The sequence below is a fragment of the Coptis chinensis genome, chromosome 6 (assembly GCF_015680905.1).
Source record: "Coptis chinensis isolate HL-2020 chromosome 6, ASM1568090v1, whole genome shotgun sequence".
In the NCBI taxonomy this organism is placed as follows: Eukaryota; Viridiplantae; Streptophyta; class Magnoliopsida; order Ranunculales; family Ranunculaceae; genus Coptis; species Coptis chinensis.
The window spans coordinates 73,327,364-73,354,744 of record NC_141461.1 but is presented as its reverse complement, the minus strand read 5'-3'; the positions used below and the strand labels follow the sequence as shown (position 1 = coordinate 73,354,744).

Below are 27,381 nucleotides of genomic sequence, written 5' to 3'. Positions count from 1 at the left end.
TTCACCAGTAAGGAATAGCTTGGTGTAGAGAAACACATCTTAATCCATTGGATGAAAGTTCGAGGAAATCTGAACCTTGCAAGAATAGATTCTAAAGCTTCCCAGCTCACTGAGTCATAAGCCTTTTGAATATCTATCTTGATAGTACATCTGTGAGCTCCATGTGTTATGTTGTAACCTCTCAAAATCTCATGAGCCAAGAGTAAATTGTCTTGAATTTTTCTTCTAGGGAGAAATGCAGATTTATTCAAGTTGATCAATTCAGAGATGAAAGGTTTCATTCTATTACTAATAACTTTAGAGATGCTCTTGTAAATCACATTACAACATGTTATAGGTCTGAATTCATCTATCCTAGATGGCTTTTGTATCTTAGGAATTAAGCACAAGAATGTAGAGTTTGTGCTTCTATGGATATTATTCATAACAAAAACTGATTTTTGCTGCAGCAATAAACTCACCTTTCAGAATTGCCCATGTTTTCTTGAAGAAATAGACATTAAAGTCATCTGGTCCTGGAGACTTGTTGTCCTGCATAGAGAATAGAGCTTCTTCAATCTCTTCTGTTGTTATCTCTACCACTAGTTTTGCTGCTACATCTGAATCTACCTCTTTCCTCAAACTGAGAGTCTCAAGACTTTCTACATCACACTGTACTTCTGAAGCTCTTCCCAATAATTCTTCATAATAATTGATGAAGGCCTCTGATACTTGTTGTTGCCCTTGCAGTCTATTTCCATGGAGATCCTCAAGTGACCATACTCGGTTTCTGTGTTTCTTCTCTTTAACAGCATTATGAAAGTATGTGTTGCATTTGTCACCATATTGTAGCCAATCACACTCTGTTCTCTGCCTAAAATCCACTTCTTCCATCTCCAAAAAGGTACTCAGGACTGATCTTGCCTCTGTCTCTCTAGTCCATAGTTGAGCGTCTAATGGACTTGTTGTAGTCTAATATGGATTTGTTGCAATTCACCCCTTGTTATTTCCACCCTTTTCTGAAGGTCAGATTGGTGTATTCTAGCCCATTGTTTCAGCTTAGACTTGACTATCTTGAGTTTTTGGGAGAGTACATAGGGAGCACTACCATATACTTCTGTATCCCAGCAAAGTTGGATTGTTTGCTGGAAATCTGGGTGGAGAGCCCAATAGTTGCAAAATCTAAAAGGAAAGAATCATTTTTCTTTCTCACCCATACTTATAATCATTGGTGAATGATCTGACATACCAGGAGGGAGATATTCAACTATGGAGTTGTTAAAGTCATCAAACCATTTATGATTAACCAACACCCTATCAATCTTGGACCATTTCCTTACTATATCCCCAGAATTTGACCATGTGAAATAGCTACCAGTCGCTTTTAAGTCTGTCAACCCAGAGGCATTAATAAACTGAGCAAAAGGAATGGTTTCTCTTGGCAGTATAGGTTCACCACCAATTTTCTCATATGAGTAGAGCACATTATTAAAGTCTCCCATCAAGCACCAAGGTACATTGATTGAGTTAGCAAGTTCTTTAAGTTCCTTCCATAAGGCTAGTCTAGCACTCCTGCTATTACTTGCATAGACTGTTGTTAATACTAGGGATCTATTGTTTTGCATCAGTTGAACCTTACAATGAATATATTGAGTTGTCTCCTTTATTTTTTGAACTACCACTTCTTGTTCATTCCAAAGTAACCATATTCTGCCACTTGCATCACTTGCATAATTGTGCATAAAAAACCAAGAAGGACATATCACTTTTCTAATATTATCACAATTCACTTGCCTAACCTTTGTCTCCAGTAATCCTAATAAACACACTTTATTTTTACTACCAAAGTTGTTTATCTCCTTTGCCTTAGCAATATTGTTCATGCCCCTGACATTCCAAGCGCATAACTTCACTTCCATTTCCCTGAACTTTTGGTGTTAGAACCTTTAGGCCTCCCCCTACTCCTTCTTTCCACTATTAGTGAGCTCACCTCCTCAGTAGATTATATATCCCTTCTCTGGGCTCTTGTCTTGGCTTTCCCAGAGTTTCCACTACTAGTTCTGTTTGAACTTGAATATGTAGTGTTGTTGGTACTTCCACTTCTTAGATTATGGTTAACTTTCTCTCTAACATCCACCTCATGGTCAGAAAATAACTCATCTTCTTTCTCTGAGATGTCATCCTCTAGTTCTTCATCATTGTCTGCTAGAGCTTCAAATTGGTTTCTTTCATTGAGGAACTCCTCAATTCCTTCTCTCCTTATACCCGAACTCCTAGTATTTTCACTCAAAAGAGTAACAATGTTATTTCTAGCTACTTCCCTTTCACCATGAGAATTGAGCGTAAGGACTCCTTGAATCTCAACATGACTAAATTCTGCTCTTTCCCTATTCTCATCAACTGTTACTACAACTTCTGTTTCAGTTAGAGGTGTAGGAACTATGCTTGTCCTTGTATTCATTACTTCTGTTGTTATTGTACCCGCATAAACCACTAGAGCTTGTGGTTCTACTGTAACCTCATTGCCAGCAGCACCGCATTCTCTTGCTTGAGTTAATGTTTGAGCTGTGAAGCTGGTACTCCTCTCTTGTACAACTTGTCCCTCTTGTGAAGCTGGGACACTTTGAGTATTTCCAGGAGCACTTGACTGTCCTCCTGTCCTATGAGCTAATTCAGCTGTGTTACTAGTTGGGCATTTAGCTTCCTTGTGCCCAAATTTGTTACATTTCCTGCAAATTGCAGGAAGCCACATATACTCTACTCTAACAGTCACTTCGTATCCTCTTCCCAATTTAAAGCTTAAGGTGTCCGGGTACTTTGCATTGATTGGAACCTCAACGCACACTTTTGCATAATCCAATCTGAGATTTCTTTGAGTGGCATCAGCCCAGCAATGTGGTTTCCCAAGTGATAATAGTTAAATTTGATAGTTTTACTAATGAATAAAGCGATGAAACTATAAACGCAAGTAAAACTAAAACTTAACTATACTCGTGATTATCAAAGATTTCTACTCTCGATACTATTGAAGTAGAGTTGGAATAGAAGATTCGTTCCACTCCTAGTTCTTTAGCATTCAAGTTTCCTACGACTATCAATCCTACCAAAGTCAATGAAAGTTTTACGAATTATACTACGAAATGCTACGGAATACTAAAGTTTGAATCTAGAATAAGAATTAGGGGGGAATTGAATCCACCTTGAATCTAACTTAAGAAACTAGCATAGATTGTTGTAATCCAATTCTTACGTTCTTACGGTAAGAATTGGTCGTTCTAAACCCTAATTATACATGGCATCTCTACCAATTCATAACTAGCATGTGAGGACGTCCACCCATTCTCATGACGAATCAACGGCCTTCTAGAATGGAATAGACTCTTACAATGATTCTATACTACACAATCAAGTTTTCATCAAGGCTTCATCAAACCCCTCTAATGGAGGTTTAGCCTTGATTCATCAAACTATTATTTCCATATGAAATTGAATAAGACATAATATAAATATTCTAACTTTATTAAATTCAACTAAACAATAATTGAAATCTAAATTAACAACTAAGAAATCATTAACGACTAAGAATTGAAATTTGAACTAAGCAATTTTAAATAACAAAATTGAAATTATCAAGAACTAACTATTTTATTTATCTAATGAATGATAAACAATGATTCAATACTGAAATTAAAACAGGAATAACAACTAATTAATTAATTGAAAAACTAGATCTAGAACTAAGCTTTAATGGCTACTCTAATGGCTGCCTCTATCCTAAGCTAATTGATACTTAAGAGCTAAATCTTGTGTCTGGAAATGGAGGAGACCAGATCCACATTTTCGTGCATTGGCTGAGGGTCCATGTTTTGGGCCGGAAAATCGAGCCCAAATCCCAATTTATTCAGTCCACATGGCCCTTTTCAGCTGGCTTTGACTTCAATAGGCTTTTCGTCCACTTTTGCTCCTCTGACTGGGTCAAGGTTTGGACCATTGGAAATCTCTTTCCAAGCCGGTCGTTTTGACATAAGGTATGCCCAATTCCGAGGCCTGAGTCCAAAGATACGATCTTCAGAAGTTCTGCTGACTTTTGTGTGATGTTTCTGCCCGTCTTGGCCTTTAATCACAGAACTTCTTAGCAACCAACCCTTGCTCCTTTATATCGCCGAAGTGGCACATTTCTGTACATAATTAACTTCAATGCCTGAAATACATAAAATCACGTAATTAGCATTAACTATTATTTATTACTCACATAATTGGTCTAAAAGTATTATTGTTAAGGGGTTAAAACTACAGTTTTAGGCTCTTATCACCAAGCCTGCTTGCAACAAAACGCATCCCTTCCTTTGTCCACAATTGCGTAGGAACACCCCATAACTTCACCCAGATTGGCAAAGTAGTCATGTTTTTCCTCTGATTTTCAATTTCCTCATTCCAAGGACGCACCATAAATACTCTCCCTACTATAAAAAGAGGGCCTTTCTCTAACACCATCTGCCGATCTTCTTCCTCAGAGAACTTGAAGTAAAAAAGTTTTTTATCAGTAGCAATTTCATAACTTTCTTTAGTTTTCCATGACCTCTCAAGTGACGTCACGAAAGCTTGAATTAAAAAGTCTTGTTTCCTTTTTCCGTTTAGTATTAAAAAGTCTTGTTTCCTTTTTCTATGATGAATAAAAAGTTTAGAAGTCTCATTATAGCAATAGAGTAAGAACTTGTTCTTCGTACTTAGACTAATATTCGTACAATAGTTTATGCATCTTTTCATGAATGGCATGCATCAGCATTTGTTTGTATATAGCAGTGAGTTTCCGAAGCCAAGATCAGAACAATTAAGTTCCATATCCTATGAGAATCTAGCCAAAAGCCTCATCTGAATGGTTATTGAGTGATGACACAAAGGATATCCGGATAGAAAGACCACACATCCACTTGCTTGATCACCATGTCATATCCTAAGAGAGAATTTAGGCCCTTTTTGAATCGATATAGCCAAATAAACGTTAAAAACCCAAAAAGATAGTTTTCCTCTAGTTACCCCTCTTGAGCCTTCACCTTTTCTAAAATTCATTTTATTCTTCACCAAAAATTTCTAACCCGTTACAACACACAATAAAAAACTTACTCAGTTGATAAGTTGATAACTGGATGGATATCAGAAAAAGAGAAGAAGAGACATTGTACAAAAACAGAACAGTTATTTTTCTTCAAAAAGAAAAGAAAATAAAGACCCATCAAAAACCAAAACTCTAAAAAAATCAAAAGAGTCAAAACAATCGAATCTCCAAAAAGTTCAAAATCAAAAGGAGACGATATCAGAAACAAAAAGAAACAAAAGTAAAGTTAGAACTCCCAAAATTCAAAATCATCACAAAGCCAAAAGGCTAAAACAATCTATCACAATTCAGAAGCAAAAGAACAAAACGAGATTCTTTTCTAGTTACAAGTATCTTGAAGACCTAGTTCTTGACTTATCAAAAAAAAATTTCCCTTCCTTTTTCTTTCTAAACCATCACCCTAACCCCGTAACTCATAATAAAAGACCTCTAGCTCGATTAGGAATAGGATAGTGTGATAGTAAGTGGCAAGCGTGATCAATCGACCCTAGTTTCTTTGGACATCATTTGAGTATGCGAGGAATATAAGTGCCCACTGCACTTGAGAGAACAAACCTTGAGTGAATCTATCAGAGAGTTGTGATTGCAACACACCCCTGTGAGAACCCACCTTAAGGAAGCTCTCCAAAAGCCTCGAAAACAACTCTGCTTTTATATTTCATTGCTCATGTTTTGTACATTTATCTTTAGATGATTTAATTACTGTATATATGTTATTTTAAGTTCAAAGGATCGGAGCTTGTCCTTATTCACAGCTAATGAGATGTATAAACTTCTGAGAATAAATAAGGAAACATTACCTTTTATACTAAATAGAAGAAGTTTGTGAGTACCTTCACTGGAAAACTCTCACAAGGCTTAAAGCTCGTCCACTAGGGAATTTCTAGTGGTTTAAAGTCTTGTTGTATATGGTCAATGCAATCGCACTCTACGAAATGAGATTTGTATAACTTATAATAAATCACTCATTTGTGATCTTAGTTTTTTCTCTCATCCTTGCTTGAGAACAAGCAAAATGCTATTTCAGGGTGGTGATCAGCTCCCAAATGTGTATTTTATTACCCGTATATTGTTGTATTACAGTCCCTCTTAGGCTTAACGAAAAGATAATTTATAGCTTTTTACTATTTTTTTCAGGTTAAAGAGTATTTCATACCACTTATCATAAAAGTTGTGTATTAGCACCAAAAAGAGCCTTAATCACGCTTATTATGAAGACTAGTAGCTGCTATAGAAAAGTGCTAAAAAAGTCAAAATCAACGGTCAAAGTCAAAAGTCAAAGCCCTCAAATCAGAAAACCAAAGATGGAGGCCTTTATCTCAAAATATGATGATTTTTCTCCTTAAACCTATCTTAGTCAAGAAGAAACCCAAAAAGCAAAAGCAAAAGCAAAAGTAAAGTGTGAGGTGTCTAATTTTTAATGGAAAATGGCAAATCTGTAAAAGACAAAAGTAGGGGTATATAAGCTAAAAGCAAGGGAGAGAGCAACCATCCATTGTCTTAGGATCCAAACCATTTGGTTTGTTTAATTTCTTGTCTGGTTTTTCAATTCATGTTTTTATTTTCTTGTTGTTTTATTTCCTTTCAATCAACTTGTTATTTACTTGTTCTTATTTCAATCAAACTTGTTATTTACTTGTTCTTGTTTCAATCTTCATTCTTGTTTACATGCTCTTATTTCAAGTTTTAATCAATCTTTCCTTCTATGTTTTCAAGTTATTTCAATATAAACAATCAAAGCTTTCAAGTTTTCATTAGCTTAGAACCATTCAAATCCATACAAGAGTCTACCTTTCTTCTTCACATCTCCCTCACTCAAACTTTAAACAATTTAGGATGAATCTTACTTCCAAAAACAAACTCTTTTGAAGTTACTATCACTATCTAAAGCTTCAATAGCTCCCCCTCCAACACAATGTACCTCTGGGATGTTTGTTCCAATCTTCGCTTCTCCATTTTATCCTCTATCTGTGCTCCGGACTATAAATGTTTGATTGGGTCCATCCACCCATTTTCAGCCTCCTCAATCTACAACACTATCTCACTTTCCACGGTACTGGGTCTCTCTAGCCTTCCCACTGTTATTACCCTTACTTCGGATCCCGGCATTACCGCCACCACATATACTAGTGCATCTGCATGCTTATTCTCGCCGCGCCCCAAATGTATGAACTTAACCTTATCAAATTTCTCTGTTCTTTTTCTCAGTACCTCCAAGTACCTTGCCATTCTTGGGCATCTGGCCTCGAACCCACCATTCATCTGACATATGACCAAGTTTTAATCCGAAAACATCGTTACCTCCTCCACCCCCAAGTCCTCTGCAATTTTCAATCTAGCTATCACATCTTCGTATTCTGACTCATAGTCAGCTCGATTCTGGTGTTGTCTGGTGTAACCAAAGCCACCCCTATACCGCTACCTGAATCCGTTGCGGATCCATCTGCGAATATCCTCCAACCGTTTCGTTTATCCCACGGATCCAGAAAATCTTGGTGCAATTCATTCTCAGGCTCCATTATCATCTCTTCTCCCTAGGTGGGATCTTCGCCCGAAAACTCGGCCAAGAACTCCGCCACAACTTGTCCTTTCTCCGCAGTTCTGACCTGATATTGGATCTCATAGGAGATGAGCATTACGACCCACTTCAACATTCTTCCCGATTTCTCCGCCCTCAATGCTTGCTTGAGAGGTAAGTTCGTTAACACCACAACTGAATGTGATTCAAAGTAGGGTTTCAACTTTAGTGCTGAGAAAATCAAAGCCAACGCGTATTTCTCAATTCTGTTATACCTAGTTTCTGCATCCAGCAAAGATTTACTCTAGAAATAGACCGGTTTTTCTATTCTATCAACCCTCCTGATGAGAATGAACTGACCGCATATTCTGAAACTCCCAGGTACAGATACAACTTCTCCCCCTGTTCGGGGCGCGACAGCAAAGGTACTTTCCCCAAATAACCCTTCAGATCCTGGAACGCTCTTTCACACTCAGCGGTCCATTGGAAATCCGGGGTACTCCTCAGTAATCGATACAACAGTATACACTTGTCGGATGATTTGCAAATGAACATGTTCAATGCCGCAACCTTTCCAGCTAACCGTTGTACCTCCATGACATTCTGAGGCGAGGGCATCTCCACAAGATATCTGATCTGATCAGAATTTGCCTCTATTATGCGGTGTGTGACAATATACCCAAGGAATTTCCCTGTGGTTACTCCGAATGTGCACTTCTCCGAGTTAATCTTTAGTCTGTGTTTTCGTAGTATGTTAAAAGTCTCATGCAGACCTTCCAAGTGCTCCTCTTCAGTCATATTTTTTTCCACCATGTCATCAATGTAGACTTCTATCCCTTTTCAAATTTTACCCTAAAAAATCTTTTCTCCCAATCTCTGAAAAGTGGCCCTAACATTCTTTAACCCGAAAAGCATCATCATATAACAGTACGTCCCTCCCTCCACCATGAAGGTTGTCTTCTCCTGATTCGGCCCGTACATCGCGACCTGATTGTATCTCATAGATCCATCCATGAAAGAGAACACTTTTGTCACACCCCGAATTTCGACAGAATTCGGAAAAACATTATTTGTCCCCGACTCTTCGATCTCCGAGGTGTGACGCACTCTCCACTTCCAAAAACCCATAAACAGTTTAAAATATGCGGATAATTAAAAACCAATAAAAATTTCTATTATACAAATGTCCTCTTCATTACAAAACTTCACAAATAAGATTAAGTTACAAATCTCTTACCAATAACTCTTTATTTAAAATTACAAATGAAAATACAAATAACTTTGTCTCAACTAAAAATCTATATCACCTCAAGGGAAAACAAAACATCCTCGAGATGCAACGCTTAACGCAAAACCACAAAGCAAAGAACCACTCTTCTTCAACACTAAACTGTCAAAACTTATCAACTATGTTCATTGAATGAACACACCCGGATAAGCAAACATGCAAATCGGGTGAGATTATAAAATCTTTGGTGTGAGTAGCTCTAAAACAACATATACTTATACAAATATATACATAATCCATACGGGCAGCTTAGTTCCTCCACCGAGGCTTTAACTTTCAACGACTAATATGACATACTCAAGTACAATAATTAAGGCGGGTAGTTCCTCCATCGAGGCTTTAACTTCCCACTAACCACACAACAAACTATCGCGATCATAAATAAGGCATGTAGTTCCTCCATCGAGGCTTTTAGGTTCTAACTAAACAAATAACCAACCAAGCATATTACCATAATTAGATTATTTTCGGGCTTTCTTTGCGTGTCCCTAAAATTCACGCCATATCTATGTCTTACCTAGTTTCTCCGGCTACCACAATCGCTACCCAACGCCAAACATGTACATCCACATGCCTCACCTTACATAATGAACCACTCGCGGCGTAACCACCTCGGCGGGATGCGCGACACCGTAAATCCTCACACGGAAGCAATTATGTAAGTAATGCCACTATTCGCATAAAATATCGGCGTCATCGTTCTATTTTGCTTAACGGAATAATCAAGCCACTATTCGGGCTACGCCGGGAGGGCCATTCAGCTTTTTATCAAACGCCGGAGGGCCAATCACATTATTTACGCCCAAGGCCATTCAGATTAAACTGGAAACGCCGGAAGGGCCAATCACATGAGTTGTGGTAGCTAGGTTCTAGGATTTTTTACGTAATTTATTCAAGTGTCATACATTAATGACTCATAATAAATCCACTATATCACGCTTGTGGTCAATTGCCTTATTGCACTAAGCCACAATATATAGAAATATCTCAATATATCTCATAACCATTTTCATACTTTCACGTGCCAATATATTATTGCACTACACCACACTCCCGTGGGAAATATTCACAAATACTATGCTGCCTCATAGTAGCATCTCACATATATAATAATGGAGCGGTTATACCTTTATTTCTCCAAAACTAGTGCATTCAATATATATATCCCAATATTTATATGCTTTACACATTATTCACGTCAAATCTAAATTAGATAATGACAAACAAAGTTATATAATCTTCGACAATATTTTATTACTATATTTATCCATATACTCAAATATGTGAACAACTGGAAAAGTCAACGGTCAAAGGTCAACGGTCAAAGTCAAAGTCAACATGTCATGGTCAAAGTCAAAATCAACATGTCATGGTCAAAGTCAAACTATCCTTGTCAAAGTCAACATGACATGGTCAAAGTCAAACTGTCGTTTTCATGTTCGACAAGTCCAGGGTCATATGGCCATGGTTCATGGCTAAGGTCAAAGTGCATGGCTCACAGGCTCGTGACTAAGGTAATGGTTCGGACCCAACTAGCCAAGCCCAAACCTTAGAACCCGAAAGTCTAAAACCAACTTATTAATTCTACCCGACCCAAATGGGATCTATATTAAATTATATGGACTGGCCCAAGCAATATTAGAAACGGGCCCAAAAACAGTTAAGTGGTTCGGTCCAAAAATTAAACTGAAACCGGCCCCAAAAACTTAATTTAAACTGGGCCCAAACTAAACTTAATTGAACTGGTCCAAAGCTTAAAAGATTAATATCGGCCCAAAACAGAAAAATTGGATTTCGACCCAAAAGCGTAGAACCGAATCGGGTCCACAAAACAAAGGCTAAAAAGAATTGGTCCAACATTAAAACCGATGTGGTCCTACCAATTAAAATACCACCCAAACCAACAAACTAATAGGGTCCGCCCAACTAACCAACCCAAAGCCCAACCATCTAAACCGCCCAAGCCCAAACCGGCCCACAGGTTCATCTTCTCCAATCGCCACCACCGGCCTAATTTTTCGGCCACCCACTCCCATTCCATTAAGTCGGTTAGACTCCCCATCCAACCCCAACCAACTTTAATGAAAAACAACAAGCCCAAATCGTCCAATCCAAACATCACCAAAAACTAGATCTAGGAATTTCTTGCCGCCATTAATGGTCGGGCTTCAAGCTTCCAAGCGGTATTCACGCCTCCTCACTACCCCATACCTCAAACCACCAACCCACAATACCAAAACACAGGTTCAAACAACTAAAATCACAAATAAAAACCCAACCCCTCAATTATCCAAGAATGGCGTTTGAGCCATTAACGCTTCTTGTGAGCTTCCAAATGCTCTATGCTAACCACCAATCTTAATCACGGCTATAATGAAGTTCAACCCCATCAATTCAACCCAAAACCAACCTAAAACAGCCCAACCGGCCGCGCCTACCTTTCTCTTCGACAAAGCTTCGACAAATTACATCAACCAACGAAGTTCAAACAAATAAAAACATCATAGTTCAACCCACAAGAAATCAAAAGAGTATAAACAGAGAAAACAAGGAAAATGACGATTTTCTAATGGGGCTTTAACTTCCCCTTAACGCCCATAAAGCTTTGGACGATTAAATCTCAATTTCGATTTCGAAGTTTTAACAACACAACAGAACGCCGAATAATGAACAGTAAAATTTAGTGAAAACATAGAACAATAAAACGGTTTCTGTATTCCGGTGAAATAGCAAAATAGCTACTCACCTGTATGAACATCTCCTACGAATTTCTCCGAGTCCGAGCCGTCGCGCTCCACCCTCCAGAAATCCAGCTTTCATCTCTGCCTCCATTTTCATTATTTTATTATTCTCTGAACCCTATTTTCCATAACAATGTGTTTATATACTGGGGTCCGAAACCCAAGCCCAACACAGACTCGGGCCCAAAACCAGGCCCACGTATCCTGAGTCCAATCCGATGAATTTTGAAAATAAATAAATAATTAATTAATAAATAGAAAAATACGTGTTTAAAAATACGGGCGTTACAACTTTGAACCCTGCTATTCTATCCACTAGTTCATCCACTCGAGGCATCAAGTTGACGCACATCCTGACCTTTCCATTCTTCTTTGGTACTGCTACCACATTGGATAACCAGTCTATGTATTCCACTTCCTTTATTATCCCTCCCCCTTTGAGCCTTATAATCTCCTCCCGTATGCCTTCCGCATACTTAGGTCTTATACTTCTCATCTTTTGCCTCACCGACTTTGCGTCCACATTCATGTGCAGGTGGTGACATGCAAACTCCGGGTCTAAACCTATTATATCTTCTCTTCTCCATGCAAACACGCACGTCTTCACTCTCTATCAGGAACTTTGTCATTTTGCTCTTCCATTATTCCTCAGGTAAATTTGACCCTATTGATACAAACTTTTCTTCGTTCCCCCTCCTATATTAATTATTTCAATCTCATCCAAGGTCTTTGATTCCCTAAGAGGCTCATTATCTTCCTCTGTGGCCTCACTCTGTAATGGCTAGATGGGCATTTTCCCCAAGTCTGAACATTCCCCCTGTGCCCAGCGGACCATACCTTTCATGGTTACCTAATATATGTTATTGGCCGACACCTAATCCCTGCAAACTTCCTGCATTCCATTAGATGTAGGGAAGCAAACCACTTGGTAATAGGTAGAGGGCACTGCTCTCATCTCGTGTATCCATCGCCGTCCTAGAATCGCGTTGTACTATGACTTAGAGTCCACGACCATGAACCGTGTGAACACCGTCATGGGTCCCATCCTTACTGGGAGTTGGAGCTCTCCCATGGGTTCCGTCATGCTCCCATTGAACCCATACAAGTTAGTCAACGGTGGATTCAACTGCTTTGCATCGATTCCCATTTCTTCCATTGCCTCTTTGAACAACAAATCCACTAAGCTACCACAGTCAATTAACACCCTCTTTACCAGGTAGTCACCCATTGCCACTGTAACCACTAGAGAATCTTTGTGGGGGGAGTCCACTGCCTTTAGGTCCGCCGCTGTGAAAACAATCTGATCCATAGCCTCCGCAGACCAAGTAACTGGCTACGAGGAACTTATCACCTCGTTAACATGTTGAATCCTCGCAGTACGTCTAATCGTTTCTCTATGAGCATTGAGGCTCAAAGTCTCGCCGCTAAAAATAACATTTATTGTTCACAGAATTCTAGCTTGAGACGGCTCATGTTTTTGTTTCGGGGCCTATTGTAGGAAACTTATTCCAAAAATATATTTATTGTTAAGTAAACAAGAAAATCAAATTGATATAACAAATATATCATGAACAAACCTTTAGTTCAACTAATGAACTTAATTTACCAATTATTAAATCCTAGCCTAGTGAAGATTCACTATGTCCTTAAGACAGATTTTCCCCCTCACGGTGCTTGAAAGTTGATGGGAAACTGTCTCCCAAGATAGAACGGATTTCCTTCTATAGAAAGCTAGCACTTTATTTCTATAGACTCAGCAAACACAACATAGTATTTGACTAAGAACAGATGGAGAAGAGAAAGATCAGAACTCTATGTGATATGGTGTCTTTTTCTCCAAATTCATCCACTATTTATAGGTGAGTGGTGCCTCTTCGAAACAACACAGTGACTCTTGGGAAAAAGTAAGCAACTCTTTGAAAAGTCATATGTTTCGAAAGGACACACCATTTCGGCATAAAGCACTGTTTCGAACCAGTGCCTATTTCGAAAGGTCACACTTTTTCGGCATGATGCACTGTTTCGAACCAGTGCACATTTCGAAAGGTCACACTTTTTCGGCATAATGCACTATTTCGAACCAGTGCACCATTTCGAAAAGGTTTTTCTCACTTTACGTACTGTTTCAAGAGAAACCCATTTCATTTTAAGTGGGGTAACTTGGGAGACAAATAACTCATTCATATCTCAATGGATTTGTACAAATCTATTTTTCTAACACCTATTTCACGAACTCTGTTAACATCCCTTTTCCTATCAACCTCTGAATCAATCATTTTAAAGCGTAACACTCATTCGTCTCATGGTTTCTAATTTGATGGTATGCACAGTATGGTTTACTTGAAATCTCAACCGGTGTGCTACGCGGTCCTTCATAATACTGGAGGCTTTTGATCGTGAAGAAGATCTCGCCCAATGACTCTATTCAAATGGGCGTTATCGTACTACCGCGGTATGGCTTTCTTTCTCTATTATCTCTCCTGGCCAGGTCCCAACTTCTCTCGGGCCGCGACGAGTCCCCATTATACCCCCTCCTCTCCTTCTCCGCTGGCTCGCTTCTACTGCAGCCTTCACTTCTCTCTAAGGACAACACTGCCTTCCCCAACCTTTTGACTTCCTTTTGCATGGTGTCCTCATACCTTATGTACTTTTCCACCCTCGGATATAGATCGTGCAAGGTTGCGATCTTGTTCTTGGCTACAGACTCGTAAACTCTAGTTCCAGGGCGTAATCCCCTTTCAAACACTATCACCGTTGTACGCTCATCCAAGTTTTTCCACCTTTAGTGTCTCAGCCTTGAACCTGCTTAGATACTCTCTTACAGATTCCGCGGACTTTTGCCGCACATTGAACAAGGACGCGATGTCCACAATCCGCCTCTTCTAGTGTATGAAGTGGTCTATGAACACCTGCTCTAGCTCTTGAAAGTTATTTATGCTCTTCGGTGGCAAACGGTAGTACCAATCCGAAGCCCCGCCCTTTAGGCTGGCGGGGAACATCATGCATCACAGCCCGTCGTACCTGGATTCTTGCCATAAAGGCATCTGTTGTCGAAAATGATGGATGTGATCCGCAGGATCTCCTTTCCCATCATACCTTCCGAATCTGGGCTGATTGAAACGCTTTGGAACCTCAGAAGTCCATACCACATCCGCTAACGGGTTGCAGTTTAGTCCCGCCACCACTTGGTTCGCCACGCCGACCAAACCTCTTGTCTGCTGCATATTTGCCTCCTGGTCATTGGCTATCATTTCCATGACCTGCTCCGTTGTGATGCCCGTCACAACATATATTCTCTACCAAACTTGGCCTTTCTGACTCCCCCTCCTCCTCCTCCGATTTCTCTCTCTACCTCATCTACTACTTCCCTTTCCCTTTTAAGTCCACCATTTTCTTTTCTCAATCTTACAATTTCTTCTTGAAAACGCCTTATTCCCTCTGAGACTGATGTCGAGGTCTCTTCCCCTTGTCCCCCGCTTCGCTTCTCACTGACTCACCGTCCTCCTTTTGCACTATTACCTTCATTGGTCTTCCCACTCTTCTCTTTACTCCTGTTGCCATCTTTAAGTTGTTTTGATCTCTGGTCCCCACAGACGGCGCCAAATGTTGTATCACTTTTTCTCTTTTCACTCTATTCCTCTCTTTTTTCTTTAGGTCTCGCCTCCTCTCTTTCTTTTTTCCTCTTCTTCTTCGGTCTCCTCTTTTTCTTTTTATACTTCCTCCCTCTATTTCCTAGTTGTCCACCTATCCTTCCATCCCTCGGTCTCCCATTCCTCACGAGTACACTTCACATCCTGAGTTTAGATATCCGCATACATAATTTCGTACACCCTGTCTCCCTTTACTGTTTTGCTCCCATGGGTCTCCCGTCTCCCATGTGTGTACTCCATATCCAGTAGTTTAGTTATCCGCAGACATGATACAGTACTCCCCTCCTCCCTTTATTGTCTTGCTACCACACTAATCCATCACGGCATGTTTCGTTTCCGCAGATTGAATTGGGCTACTACAGAATTCATTCATTCCCTTAACACACCGCACACTTGTTTTCTTCTCCACCGGTTAGAATTATTTTTATATTTTTTTGATAAGGTGGACAAATGACAAAGTCTAAATTAGCAGCGAGATTGAGCGTATGCGTGGGTTAACAATGAAGCAATTTCCTCGTGCATTGACTATTGTGTATTGAGTTATTGACAACACCAAGAAGTCCTATTCTTCCATGAATTGCATGCAACTTTTGAGAATTGACACCCGAAGGCCCCAGTGTGGGGACTGAAAGTGGACACGTACTCTTGCTGCAACAAATGCAACTTCTTGGAAATGGCAGAAAAAATTCAAAATAATATGAGTTACAACAAATAATCTTAAAACCTAAACTTTCCTTAAAACAAAAATTGCAAATCTAACATTGGACCACCCAATCAGAATCTTTAATTATATCATGTGTAACTTGCTGATATGGGTTAAAATGACAAGAAGATTCACAATGGTGGGTCTTTGTAATGTGTATATGATTATCTAGTCATTGAGACCCGAAGTTTATAGAAATCTTTGCTTTGATTAGTATCTAATTGACCATGTTTATTAATCTAATTCCTTACTTGGCCTAGGGTCAATATAAACCACCGGCCCCGCCCCTTCATGAATTACTTGGACATACATCATCAACTAAGGGTCCTCCATCCTTTCGGACAATCCTCTTTTGCCTACCAAAATCATTGTAAGGAACATGTACGTATGGAGACATTGTTCGACTCCGTGGCGCATTCTAATCCATGATTAATTAATTGTTATGTTTTTCTCGCTCTTTAACTATAATCGCATATTATATTTATATATAACTAACGGGTGGGTATATGTTAATTAATGTAGGATTATTAAAGCGTCAGCATGTACGTCGAAACAATTAGAATGGTCCCTCATCACAGTATAAGAATTACTTTGCTAAATAACATCATCAGAAGATTTAGGGAGTACGTTTACTTTTATTATATTAAGATGAAATATTTGATATGAATATTGGTACCAAGTAATCAGAAAATTGGGTCTAGATACACAGATAGAGAATTTTTATACAAAGATAGAGAATTCTTATGGTCATAGGAAAACATTAAGAAAAATTTTGTTTTTCATCCACAAAAACTAAAAGATGACATTTGTCTCAACTTTTGGATTGCAATTTACAATTTTGACCTTTTTCTATTTGTAGCAACTACATGCAAACCAATCCCAAACTTAATCAGTTACCAAAAACACCAAGAGTAGTGGGTTCACCTTCATCCGATTTCTTCAAATTTCCATTTAAAAGTGAATGAGGAAAACATCAAAGTGTTCTCAACCTTATGATTATTTTATTAATATATTTATGCTTAAGTTTTAGATGAAGGAAATGGGTACTGAGAATTTCCAAAGAATATGGGAAGCGTATGAGATATTGCGTGATGAGAAGAAAAGAACGATTTCACCAGTGCCAAGAAACAAATAATTGCTCTGTACCAATAAAAATTTAGCAGTTCTAGAGTACGCCTGCTGCACCGGTACGCATGAATCTGGGCCCTTGCACAGTACTTCGTGATGTAATACACACACACATTTTGCTGTGATGAGTGGCCTGCATTAACTACACCACTCTCTCCCCTGTGCATTGTAGATTTTCTAATAAAAATTAACTCAAACAATCTATATCTACTCAAACACTTTTCAATATATATTCATGCAAAACAAATCAAAATTATGAACAAATTTGATCTCTCCAACCATAATGGTTAGAGCCTTATTTACAAATTAGATTCGCTGCTAGTAGCCATTGTTGCATTGTGTCAAGCACTTACGCTTCGATCAAAGTGCCACATGCCTACATTAAGCCATTATTGCTGGTGCAATTGTATCTATTTTCTCTCTACTTCTAAGCCAAGCTCTTGAGATTTATTTCAATGTCGACCACTTCAAAGATGAAAGAGTAGTTGGGCTTCTTTTTATTTGTGGAAGAAATTAGGTAGTTAGAAACGAAAGGGATAAAAAAGAGAAATAAGAGTTTTTAGAAATAGTTAGTATACCCTATAAGTGACGTGTCACTAAAATTGGAGTAGAATCAAAAGAAAATATTAGTGTTTCTCTATATAGAAAACGGACACTACAGAAAGTGTCTACAACCCAATTTCTAGATCAAGTAATTGCATACGAAATAAATAATATCAACAATTGCCATTTCCTGTTAACATATGTGCCTGCTATGGACCAAACTGCATGTTGTTCAGTTGCATGGGAAGAATGTGAATAACAAAAAAACAGTTGGGAAATCATGATTTTAACTAAAATAAATGCTAAATGGCAAAAGATTCAGAGTAACACGTAGAATTGAAGTTTACTTATATTTGATAGACTCTTCCTTCTCTCCAATTTATCTCATATTTTCTTCACTTCGCAATTTTCGGTAATTATCTGCTTTTATGGCACATATTATGTTTACTAACATTGAAATGAAGAAAAACATAATTCGGGGCATCAAATTGGGAGCGTTCTTGAGAAAATGCACAAAGTTGTATGCATAAGTGTATGTGCATACCTAAAGTAGTATGTATTGATGGTATACTGTAATGACTCGGTATTTTATCTAAGGGTAATCCGGTCATTTTATATATTAGTTCGGGGTTACTATAGAATATTTTGTAGACTGATCTGGGTGACGAGTGTTGGTATCTAATTTTGTAAGTAATCTAGTAATTACAATTTTAGGTAGTGGTGTTTGACACGGTAACTTCCAAATTTCATGCGAATTTATTGTTTGCAACTATTAATTGGAACCCGACTAATTACGTGCTAATTGGCGGGTTTAACGTGTATCATTGGCAGGGTGTTAACGTTTATTATTAGGGGGTCCTTTTCTATTATATTGGGTTGTTGCACCTTTTAATTTATTGGGCCACTTCTTAAGTGTGGTTCTATATCGGACTTGTTATATTATTTGGGCTTGTTCTATGAAACCAAGTTTGAGTTTGTTTTTATTGGGCCTCTTTTATAATTGTTAGTATGCCTGTTAAATTATTAGACCAGCTATTATATTGGACCTATTAGATTATTGGGTATGTTTTATATGTTTGGGCCCGTACTATTAGATAGCCACACATGGTTTATGGGGGATAAGGATGAGAAGGGGAAACACTTCTTGCTTCGAGAAAAGACGATGCGTTTGTCACCTCTTATTGAAGATTTTGGGGATGACTCTCTCTCGCTCTCTGGAATAGGGGATCTTTTGGGGAAAACAAAGAAAAAGAAATGGACGCCTCACCTTTAAAACAAATTTTCTTACCCGTTACCACTTTATAGCTACAACTATCAAAATCAACACTAGCTACTAAGAGAATGGACATCCAGTAGTAATTAAAGGGTTGGTTGTTTCTTGGTTTCACATGGGTAATTAAGTGATTAAGGACAAAGGAGGGAGGACCATTCCACTACATCCGAAATTTTTCCAGCTCCTGACGTTGGGTATCATTTGACTTCCCTTCTATCTATTTGATTATATTTTCATATGCAAATCATGACATCATATCTTTTACTTTTGGTCATTTTTTTTCCTAGTAGAATTCATGATGTAGTTTGTTGATCTTTGGATCACACTAAATGCCTTGTAAACATTTACCCTTTTTGTGTGTTAAATGGTCATTTCTATGCAAAGTTATCATATATTCACAAGCCAAGCCACACGTAATTTATTGTTTAGTTTTCTCTCGCGTAATTATATTTTGGCTAGTTTAAATAAAAATAAGTTAATATTCTTTTATTGGTATTGAGAGTTGTTTGTTTGATTGAGTATTTGGGAAACCTTGAAAGATTAGAAGTGAAGTGGCATACATGTAGACCGATTCAAGGTTGAAAACCGGTTAGTGGACGTTACATGATTAGAACAGGAGTGAGGAGCCCATGCTGCCTTCCTCATCGGAATGGCTTAATCCATTACCATAGATCATTACCCCAATAGGATAACTACGATTGGCTTGATCCCTAAATGGGTACGTAGGCAACCACCCAGCTCAACCGCTTTCATAGGAAAACCTCCACCCCTTGTAGTAAGGAAATCGGTTGTTCAAATTATTTTATTACTGGTTAATTCTAGTACAATTTAAGTGCATACGTGTTAAGCATAAGCATGAGATAAATCTTTTGATTATTGATTAATATTGAATGCTAACATTTTTCTTAATATTATGTTAATCGATGCACGTACGAGGATTTAATAAGAAAACGGTGAGTTTTATTAAGCAGCTAAAGGTACGTGTTAACCTTGTCTTTTGTATTCAATTTCATTTCAAGTTGATTATTATATCTTGATTACGTATCCAACATTGAGCGTTTGAGTATCTTCACAGGGATGAACAGGTGCTCCCATAAGACAAGAAAAGGCGTATGTGCAAGTTAAGAACAATTTAACGTGAATGAAGTGCACTCTGATTGATACAACGGTTATTTACCTATTCATTTTATTTTCAAATTGATTCATTTTAAGTTGTTTTGTAATAATTTATTTATAATGTGATTGTCTTTAATTATGAATCCATATTAGAATGCATCAATTAAATAGAAATTATAAAGTTAATTAGCGTCCCAAGTGTGAAAGACCAATCTAGGGTAAAACATCGGTTTCGGGGTGCTACCATTACTTGATTTAACTGACATTTGTTGAGATGGTTAAGTAGCTAGTTCCACGAATCAATATATCTTTTAGTAGTTGGGCTTACGGCTGAGGTTTTAATATATTTAATGGAAATATATTATTTGATTTTCAGGTAATGACAAGTTTTAAATTTATGAAATGTTGGAAATACAGAGAAAATTATGTCGAATTTTTTTTAGAATGAAATGTTCAGAGGTTGTTTTATACTTTAGTTCTAGTTTGGACTCGTGTGAGTCAAACCCGCTCACATCTTAGTTTTTTAGATTGTTGATTGAATATTTGGATCGAGCTCTTTTATTTGAATATTTAATTGTTCGAAAAATTGGGGCGCTACATTACACACAGACGTTAGTGCATACCTACAATGGTATGCACAGATGTTAGTGCATATTTAAATCAATACGCACAGATCTCAGTGCAGACCTACGGTAAACATCATAAACTATATATATTATATAAAAAAAATATGCACAGAGTTTGAGCACATACTTCCCCTCCAGGTATATGCATGGACAATTGTGTAGTCACATGTAAAAGTAGATAGAAATACATTAAAAGATATGAAAGCTACACACTAACATTAACAAAAACGTAAAGTTTTATTGAATTTTGATATAATAGCCCAATGAAGAATTAAGACAAATATTATGTCTAACATAGAAATGAAGAAAAACATAGTTTGAAACATAAATCTGCCCTCATCACTTCCCCCTCATGCCCTGCCTAGTTCGAGTCTTGTGATTGTGGTGATTAGTTAAACAACATTTCGACACGATTACTTTTGTTGTGTACATCAAACTCATATTCTTAATCCTCGTAGAATTTGGTCTACCAAGACCCCTTCTAACATTAATTGGGTGGCAACACTTAAGAACTCGGGAATCTTTATAGGAAATTCATGGCTATTACTAATTATAATACTGTGAGAATGGCATCTACATGAAACAAAGCGTTGTGAAATGCAATTAAAATAGAAAAAAAAACTTATTTTCCATTTGTGCAATTGCATGCCCACAAATGGGAATTGTGTATCATCCAACCATTACAATGTAGATCGAATTCAAGTAGGCGTAAAAATTATCATTCTCCAAACTCACGCCAAAAAAGCATGTGGTCTCAATCATGTTGTCATTGCCATCGCGGAAAAAGAACAAATCAAAATAATTGCAAACTCAAATCAGACAACTTCTCAGTCACTTCTCGATTCAGATTGATAAGCCAAAATAAGTTTTGAAATAGATAGAATGGACCACCTTTACAACAAAAGACATCCACCACGTTGACGTTCATAGCACTGCAAAATCAAAAAACCACAAAACATTGAATATCACAATTAGAAATAATGGAAAAAATTATAAACATACATGCGTTCAAAATTTATTAATCTACAATGATAAGAAACAATTTCAAAATATAAAACATTAAACTACAACTCAACTCAGTCAATAAAGGAAACATATTCACACAACAAAAACTGAAATTCAATAAAGGAAACATATTCACACAACAAAAATTGAAATTCAAAAAATGCGGTGTGCACCATAGTACAAAATATCGTGATATCTATCGAGATTTCAGTAATGGATACAAAAATATCGCAATATGTATAGAAATACATGAGACTGCAAATATCAGTGATATTTAGACAATATTTACGATATTTAGAGATATATTATGATATTTTGGGATATTTGGCGATATTTTGTATAGGTAATAATTTTATTTAATATTTACCATTATATTTTAAATAAATACAAAAGATATATCGTGATATATCAAGAAATATCTATAATATCCACGATATTTATAGATATTTTAGATATATCTACGATATCATGTGAAACAATATAAAATATCTCCAAAGAGAATGATATATCCAAGATACATATCAAGAAATTGAATATTGATAAATACTCATATCCCGATATTTTGTACTATAGTGTGCACAGTTTTCCAAACAACTGAACCAAATATGTTTATATCAAACAAATAAAAAACACTAAAATAAACGTCTAATCATATATCAAACTGCTTCAACAATACTCAACAACATATTCAACTTCGATTATGTACGTAATATTTCAAAATAATCTAAAGCTAAATTAATAAGATATCTAACAAACAAAGAAATAGTAAAAAAAAATCAAATTTTAACAAACAAAATCAAATAAAGAAAATGAAGTGTAGGAAATGAGTTTGAAGAAATAAAGTCGAGAAAAAAAAACCTTCAAATCCGAAGAAATATTCAGCAGAAGGAATCGATCTTGTGTTTGCTCTTCTTTTCGGTTTTGTGTTCCTTTTTGCTTTTTGCTTCGCTTGATGGTTTCCTTCATTGGTTTAATTTCTAGTCTCATTAAATGTTATACTAAAGCAGAGAAGAAAATAGAAATATATCAAAGTGCACCATTTAGAAAAATAAGAGTGAGTCCCCATTAGAGGTTTTCGTCTCCTTGAGACACCTTTTCGCCCCGGGGTTGAAGTTTTGGGCAACTCATTCACCTCATCCACTAGTTTTCCATCCAGTCTCAACCACTTCTTCTCTGATAGACATCAAATCATGTTCCCTTCAACTCTACATATTTCAAATTATATCTCTAATTAAATCTTCTTGATTATGTCTTGCAGGTTGCTTCTCGATATAGGCTCTCAAAATCAATATTGCTCGTCCCCTATCGATTAGCACTGAGTACATATTGCCCAGCTCTCCCCTATGGATACAAATATAGAGGATCTCACCCACTCATTTGCTGCAACTATGGAAATCCAAAAACGAGGAAAGATGTTAGAACATAGCCCCTTACTCCAAAACCACCGTCAATGGAAATTCAGCATCATCGGTCAACTACACACCACAACCCCACATGAACCAGATAATGTATAATGTTATGGCCGCAATCCGATCACAACTCAAAAAATGGAGAGGCATGAACATCATGAAACTAGGCAATAACTGTAAAGGGGCGTTTTTCCTTTACATATAAAAGGAGAAGAATAAAGGGTTTGGATTTGGAAAAGACCGAGTTCGCTAAGTAGCAAACTGCCTACGTATCTTCTCTTGATTCTGGAGGGAGAGAAGAATCAGGTCTCACGTAGTACATGTAGGTGGTATTTATAGGCACAAGAGAGTGTTGATCTTCGAGACACGTGTACTCCCTTGTACATATGTAGGGTGGAGATTACGAATGAGTGTTAGGTTGGTTCTGGTAGGAAGGCGGTGATCATTGGGAGTGGGTGCAGTAGTTTATAATTCCCGGTAATTGGAAGTACAGATATGGCTTTGGTAATGATTACCCTTGGATTAAGGAAAATGTCTTTATTCGAAGCGTTCTGCTCTAGGTCGTTCAGTCTTCTTGGAACATTCTTGAGCGAGCTGGAGTGTACCACCTACATAAAGCGAGCTGCTCGCGAGTCGATCTTGGAGGACGATGTCCTGATTGCGCTGTGATCTCTACTTATGCTTAACGCGTGCTTAATATTCTTTAATGAGGATATTACTCCCTTACAAAGCCCCCTCTCAGTAGATTGTGTTGTTCATTAAAGCGATCTGCTGAGAGAAAACAGCAATACGTGGTGAGCATGAGTGGACGAGTGGTTGGTGTAAGTTGAATAATTGGCACGCTGTAACGTTCAACTTGGGTTGCATGACAATTCGGTTGGAAAACAAAAGTTATCACGTGATTGGCATGTGACCAAATCATAGCAGTTGGTAAAGAAACGTGTCGCCGCATTTTTCAGAATCGTGAAAAGACAGTTCCTTGAGCCACGTGTGTGGGCTAGGCCGTAGGTTGTAATCATAACTCCTTGGTAACTGAACGGGCGGTTGCACAAAATCAAATTTGGGACAACTGCAAAGTTATTTTTTGTTTTCGTCTTCAGCAAAACTGCAAGCTAGGGTTTCTCAGGTGAGTGCTTCTGCTGCTGCTGCCTTTCCATTTTCCGTTTTCCATTTTCTTGCATCTTAGTCAAGCGTTGTGTGTTTAGTAGATAGGTCGGTGTTAGGCTTTATTATTTAAGTTTGGGTAGTCGGTAAGAAGAAAACGTAAAAATGTCTGACTCTGACGATACTCGATCTGAAGAGGTTTGAGAGGTCTCTTTAAGCTGTGGTGAGTATGATGATGATAAAGAAGAGTAAGTGAGTCTTGGTAATCAATCTGAGCATGGTGAGGAAGTTAGGGGAGATGAGGGTAGTGTACGATCTGGCTCTGTTGGTGTTATGGCTAGCACGTCAGGTCGTAGTGAGGGGTCGTCTTTAAGTGGGTTGCCCCTTAGGATGGTGGATCGTCATGCAGCGAGCGCGTTCCCCGAACTGAGGGCAATTTATGGGATAAACATACCGGACCTGGAGATATACGAACCAAGGTCGAGTGAAAATGTGTGGAGTGAAGAATACAATCCGCCGAATGGTGGGGTAATAATCTATGAGGGCCAACTGAGAGCGCATATGCAAATACCATTCTTGAAGCTGGTTTGCGACTTTCTAGCTCATTGTTGGAAATCCCCTTGTCAGTTTGTTGGTAACACCTGGCAGCTGTTCAGGGTGTTCGACCTACTGAATGCAAGTGGCGAGTACCACATAGGGGTGTCTGATATTACTGAGCACTTCGTTGTAAGGCGATCTGGTAATTTTAACTTTAGCTTGCAAACTATGACAACGCGTTCTGGTGTGATCGACGGTGTAAGCAATGAGGCTTGGACCAAGAGGCCGTTGCTGCTAGTTGGCAACTACTATGCTAGCGGGTGTAGATTGCAAACTAGGATTTGCAATATCTCCAGTGGGTGGGAGTGTCTTGTACATGTCATTTTAATGGGTGAGTTGTTGCTATTCTAACTGACATGTGTCTTTGCTTGGCTTGTAGATTTTTCTGTCAAAACACGAACTGATCGTGGGGAAATAGAGAGGTTCGCGCGGTTGAGTCGAGTGGAGAAACAAGCGAAGCTGCCTGAAGTTGCTCATTTCTTTGTAGAGAAAGGGGGTCCAGCGATCCGGGAGAAAAGAAGGATTCAGAAGGATCGAGCTCGAGGTCAAGCTAGGAGGGAAGTGATGGAGAAGCGCGCAAGTGACTTGGTAACCAGGGAGGATAGAAATCGGGGTCGTGTTAGTTCCAGACAACCCTCAAGAGGTGCTGGTGCCTCAGGTGCGGGTGGGTTAAGCTGGCGACCTGAGGGTGGGTCGATTGATGCTCCTGTAGAGCTGGAGACGGTGGTCTTCAACCCTCGTGTAAGGAGCAGGTCGTCGAAGAGGAAAGCTGATACGTCTGAGGAAGACGCTGTAAGGGTTGCTAAAGCTGCGAGGCATGCTTTGGGGGAGAGTTCCAGCACTGGGGGTGGTTCTGGTGGTGGTCGAATTGGTAGGACTACCACTCGCAAGACTCGGGCGAGACCGGAGCAGGTTTTGGACCTGGCTACTTTTGGAGCTAGGCCGAGCTCGTCACCGGTGGTGCAAGAGCCTAGTCCGCCAGCAAAGACGAAGAGTTCCCGTAAGGCGAGTGGGAAATCAACTATGACTACTGAGGACTTGGAGACCCAACTTGTATACGTGGATGACAATGGGGTGCAACGTACTGTGAAGTGGACTGATTGCAGCTTCAGGTCAAGTAAGGTAGCGGCCTGTCTACTTGATCATATAGCTTTGGATGGCAACCGTAAGGAGCTAGATGAGAAGGGGTTGGAGGATAACTTAAAACGGATGGAAATCGCGCAATGTCTGGTACGTGGGGCTGTCCTGTTTTAACTTATTTGCTTGCTTATTAAACTCGTTGCGAACTGATTATTAGCATATGTGTGCGTCTGTAGCTTGTGAGTGGATTTCAGAAGCTGAAGGAGATTGCCCAGTTCTCTGAGACAGATAGGGAAACTAAGGTGAAGCTGACCGAGGAGCTAAAGAATGTTCAAGATGCTGCTAAAATGGAACGCGAAGAGCTTGAAAACCTAAAGAAAACGCACCAAGCTCTTAGTTTGGCGAAGATCTTTGAAGGGATACGGAAGACGTAAGATCCGTTGAAACTATAGGGTCTTTGAAGAGAACGTTAATGCAGCGACTGTGGAAATTGGTAGGCTGAATGAGTACGCTCTGCACTGCAAGGGAGTTGCTCAAGACGCTACTAAAGCTTATGACGAGTTGGACGCTAACTTTGTTGATCTAGAAGCTGATTATAAAGCTTTGAAAGAGGAGCATGGACGTTGTACTCTTCGTCTTCCAATGGTAACGGTATAGGGAGATACCAGTGGTGCTCTTCTTCCATCGCTGCTCTGGAGATTGTTGTGCCTCGCAATGAAGCTGTTGTGTCAGATGTTCTTATGAGTCTAAATCTAGACGGTGTGTCCATAGTAGTTGAAGGGAAAGAAGCTGAAGTTGACGACTCGCTGGTGGCCGGAGGTTTGGCCGTTATGCCTGGAACTAGCGAGTTGTGATGTAAGGTTGGTAATTTGAATGGTTGTTAGTTGTGATACAATAGAACTGGTTTCCCGGGGTAACTTGGGCAGTTCGTTTTTCTTATTTCTGTTTGTTAATACTGGATAACCATACGATGATGAATGTTGGTTAGCCGAGCTGGATTTCCTGAGTAGACTCAGCAGCTCGGCTGCCATGTGAACTGTGTTTGGGCCTACCTTGGCAGATCGCTTTTTGCTTATATGCTATGCTAATCTCTTGTTTCTTTGCTTTGTAAGATTCTTATATTGGTTAAATATATGAATGGAGATATCGCTATATCTGTGTGGCTGTGTAGACGTTTCCTAGTGCCCATAATTGACTTAAGTAACTTGTGATCGTTAAATGAGCGCCCTGTCCTTACTAGGTCCTTTAGCGCTGCGGGTCGCACGTAACGCGAGTTGGTGATTCGTTAGGCACTGCGGAGATAGTAGGACGTAGGTCGATATCTTCGTTCTGGAGAAGGGAATCATTTCTGCACGTGCATGCCACGTGTAAGCAAGTGAGTAGCTAGATGTGTGCAATGATGGCTGCCAGGTGGCCTGACGTTTGGCGTCTCGATGTAATTATGATGTGCCTAGGGAAGATACGTTATTACACAATAAGTAACATCATTCGTAGAAGAGCAAAGG

The 27,381-nt window shown here is 38.8% G+C and overlaps 3 protein-coding genes and 2 long non-coding RNA genes across 5 annotated transcripts; 1 reads left to right on the top strand and 4 right to left on the bottom strand.

Moving 5' to 3' along the window:
• Nucleotides 1-417: 417 nt before the first annotated feature.
• On the bottom strand, nucleotides 418-873 carry LOC147494391 (uncharacterized). Its single transcript, XM_086568121.1, has one exon. It carries the CDS (start codon nucleotides 871-873, stop codon nucleotides 418-420), a length of 456 nt encoding a protein of 151 aa, XP_086424247.1.
• A 302-nt stretch (nucleotides 874-1,175) lies between these two features.
• Nucleotides 1,176-1,898, bottom strand: LOC147494390 (uncharacterized). Its single transcript, XM_086568120.1, has one exon. The coding sequence runs from the start codon at nucleotides 1,896-1,898 to the stop codon at nucleotides 1,176-1,178; it is 723 nt and encodes a 240-aa protein (XP_086424246.1).
• A 10,735-nt stretch (nucleotides 1,899-12,633) lies between these two features.
• On the bottom strand, nucleotides 12,634-12,951 carry LOC147494389 (uncharacterized). Its single transcript, XM_086568119.1, has one exon. It carries the CDS (start codon nucleotides 12,949-12,951, stop codon nucleotides 12,634-12,636), a length of 318 nt encoding a protein of 105 aa, XP_086424245.1.
• A 5,834-nt stretch (nucleotides 12,952-18,785) lies between these two features.
• On the top strand, nucleotides 18,786-20,241 carry LOC147494388 (uncharacterized). The gene is made up of 2 exons (XR_015200117.1): nucleotides 18,786-19,916; nucleotides 20,015-20,241. It is a non-coding gene; the product is annotated as an uncharacterized LOC147494388 (long non-coding RNA).
• LOC147494387 (uncharacterized) lies at nucleotides 18,915-22,773 on the bottom strand. The gene is made up of 2 exons (XR_015200118.1): nucleotides 22,545-22,773; nucleotides 18,915-21,613 (listed from the first exon to the last, which is right to left on the bottom strand). It is a non-coding gene; the product is annotated as an uncharacterized LOC147494387 (long non-coding RNA).
• Between the last annotated feature and the right edge of the window lie 4,608 nt (nucleotides 22,774-27,381).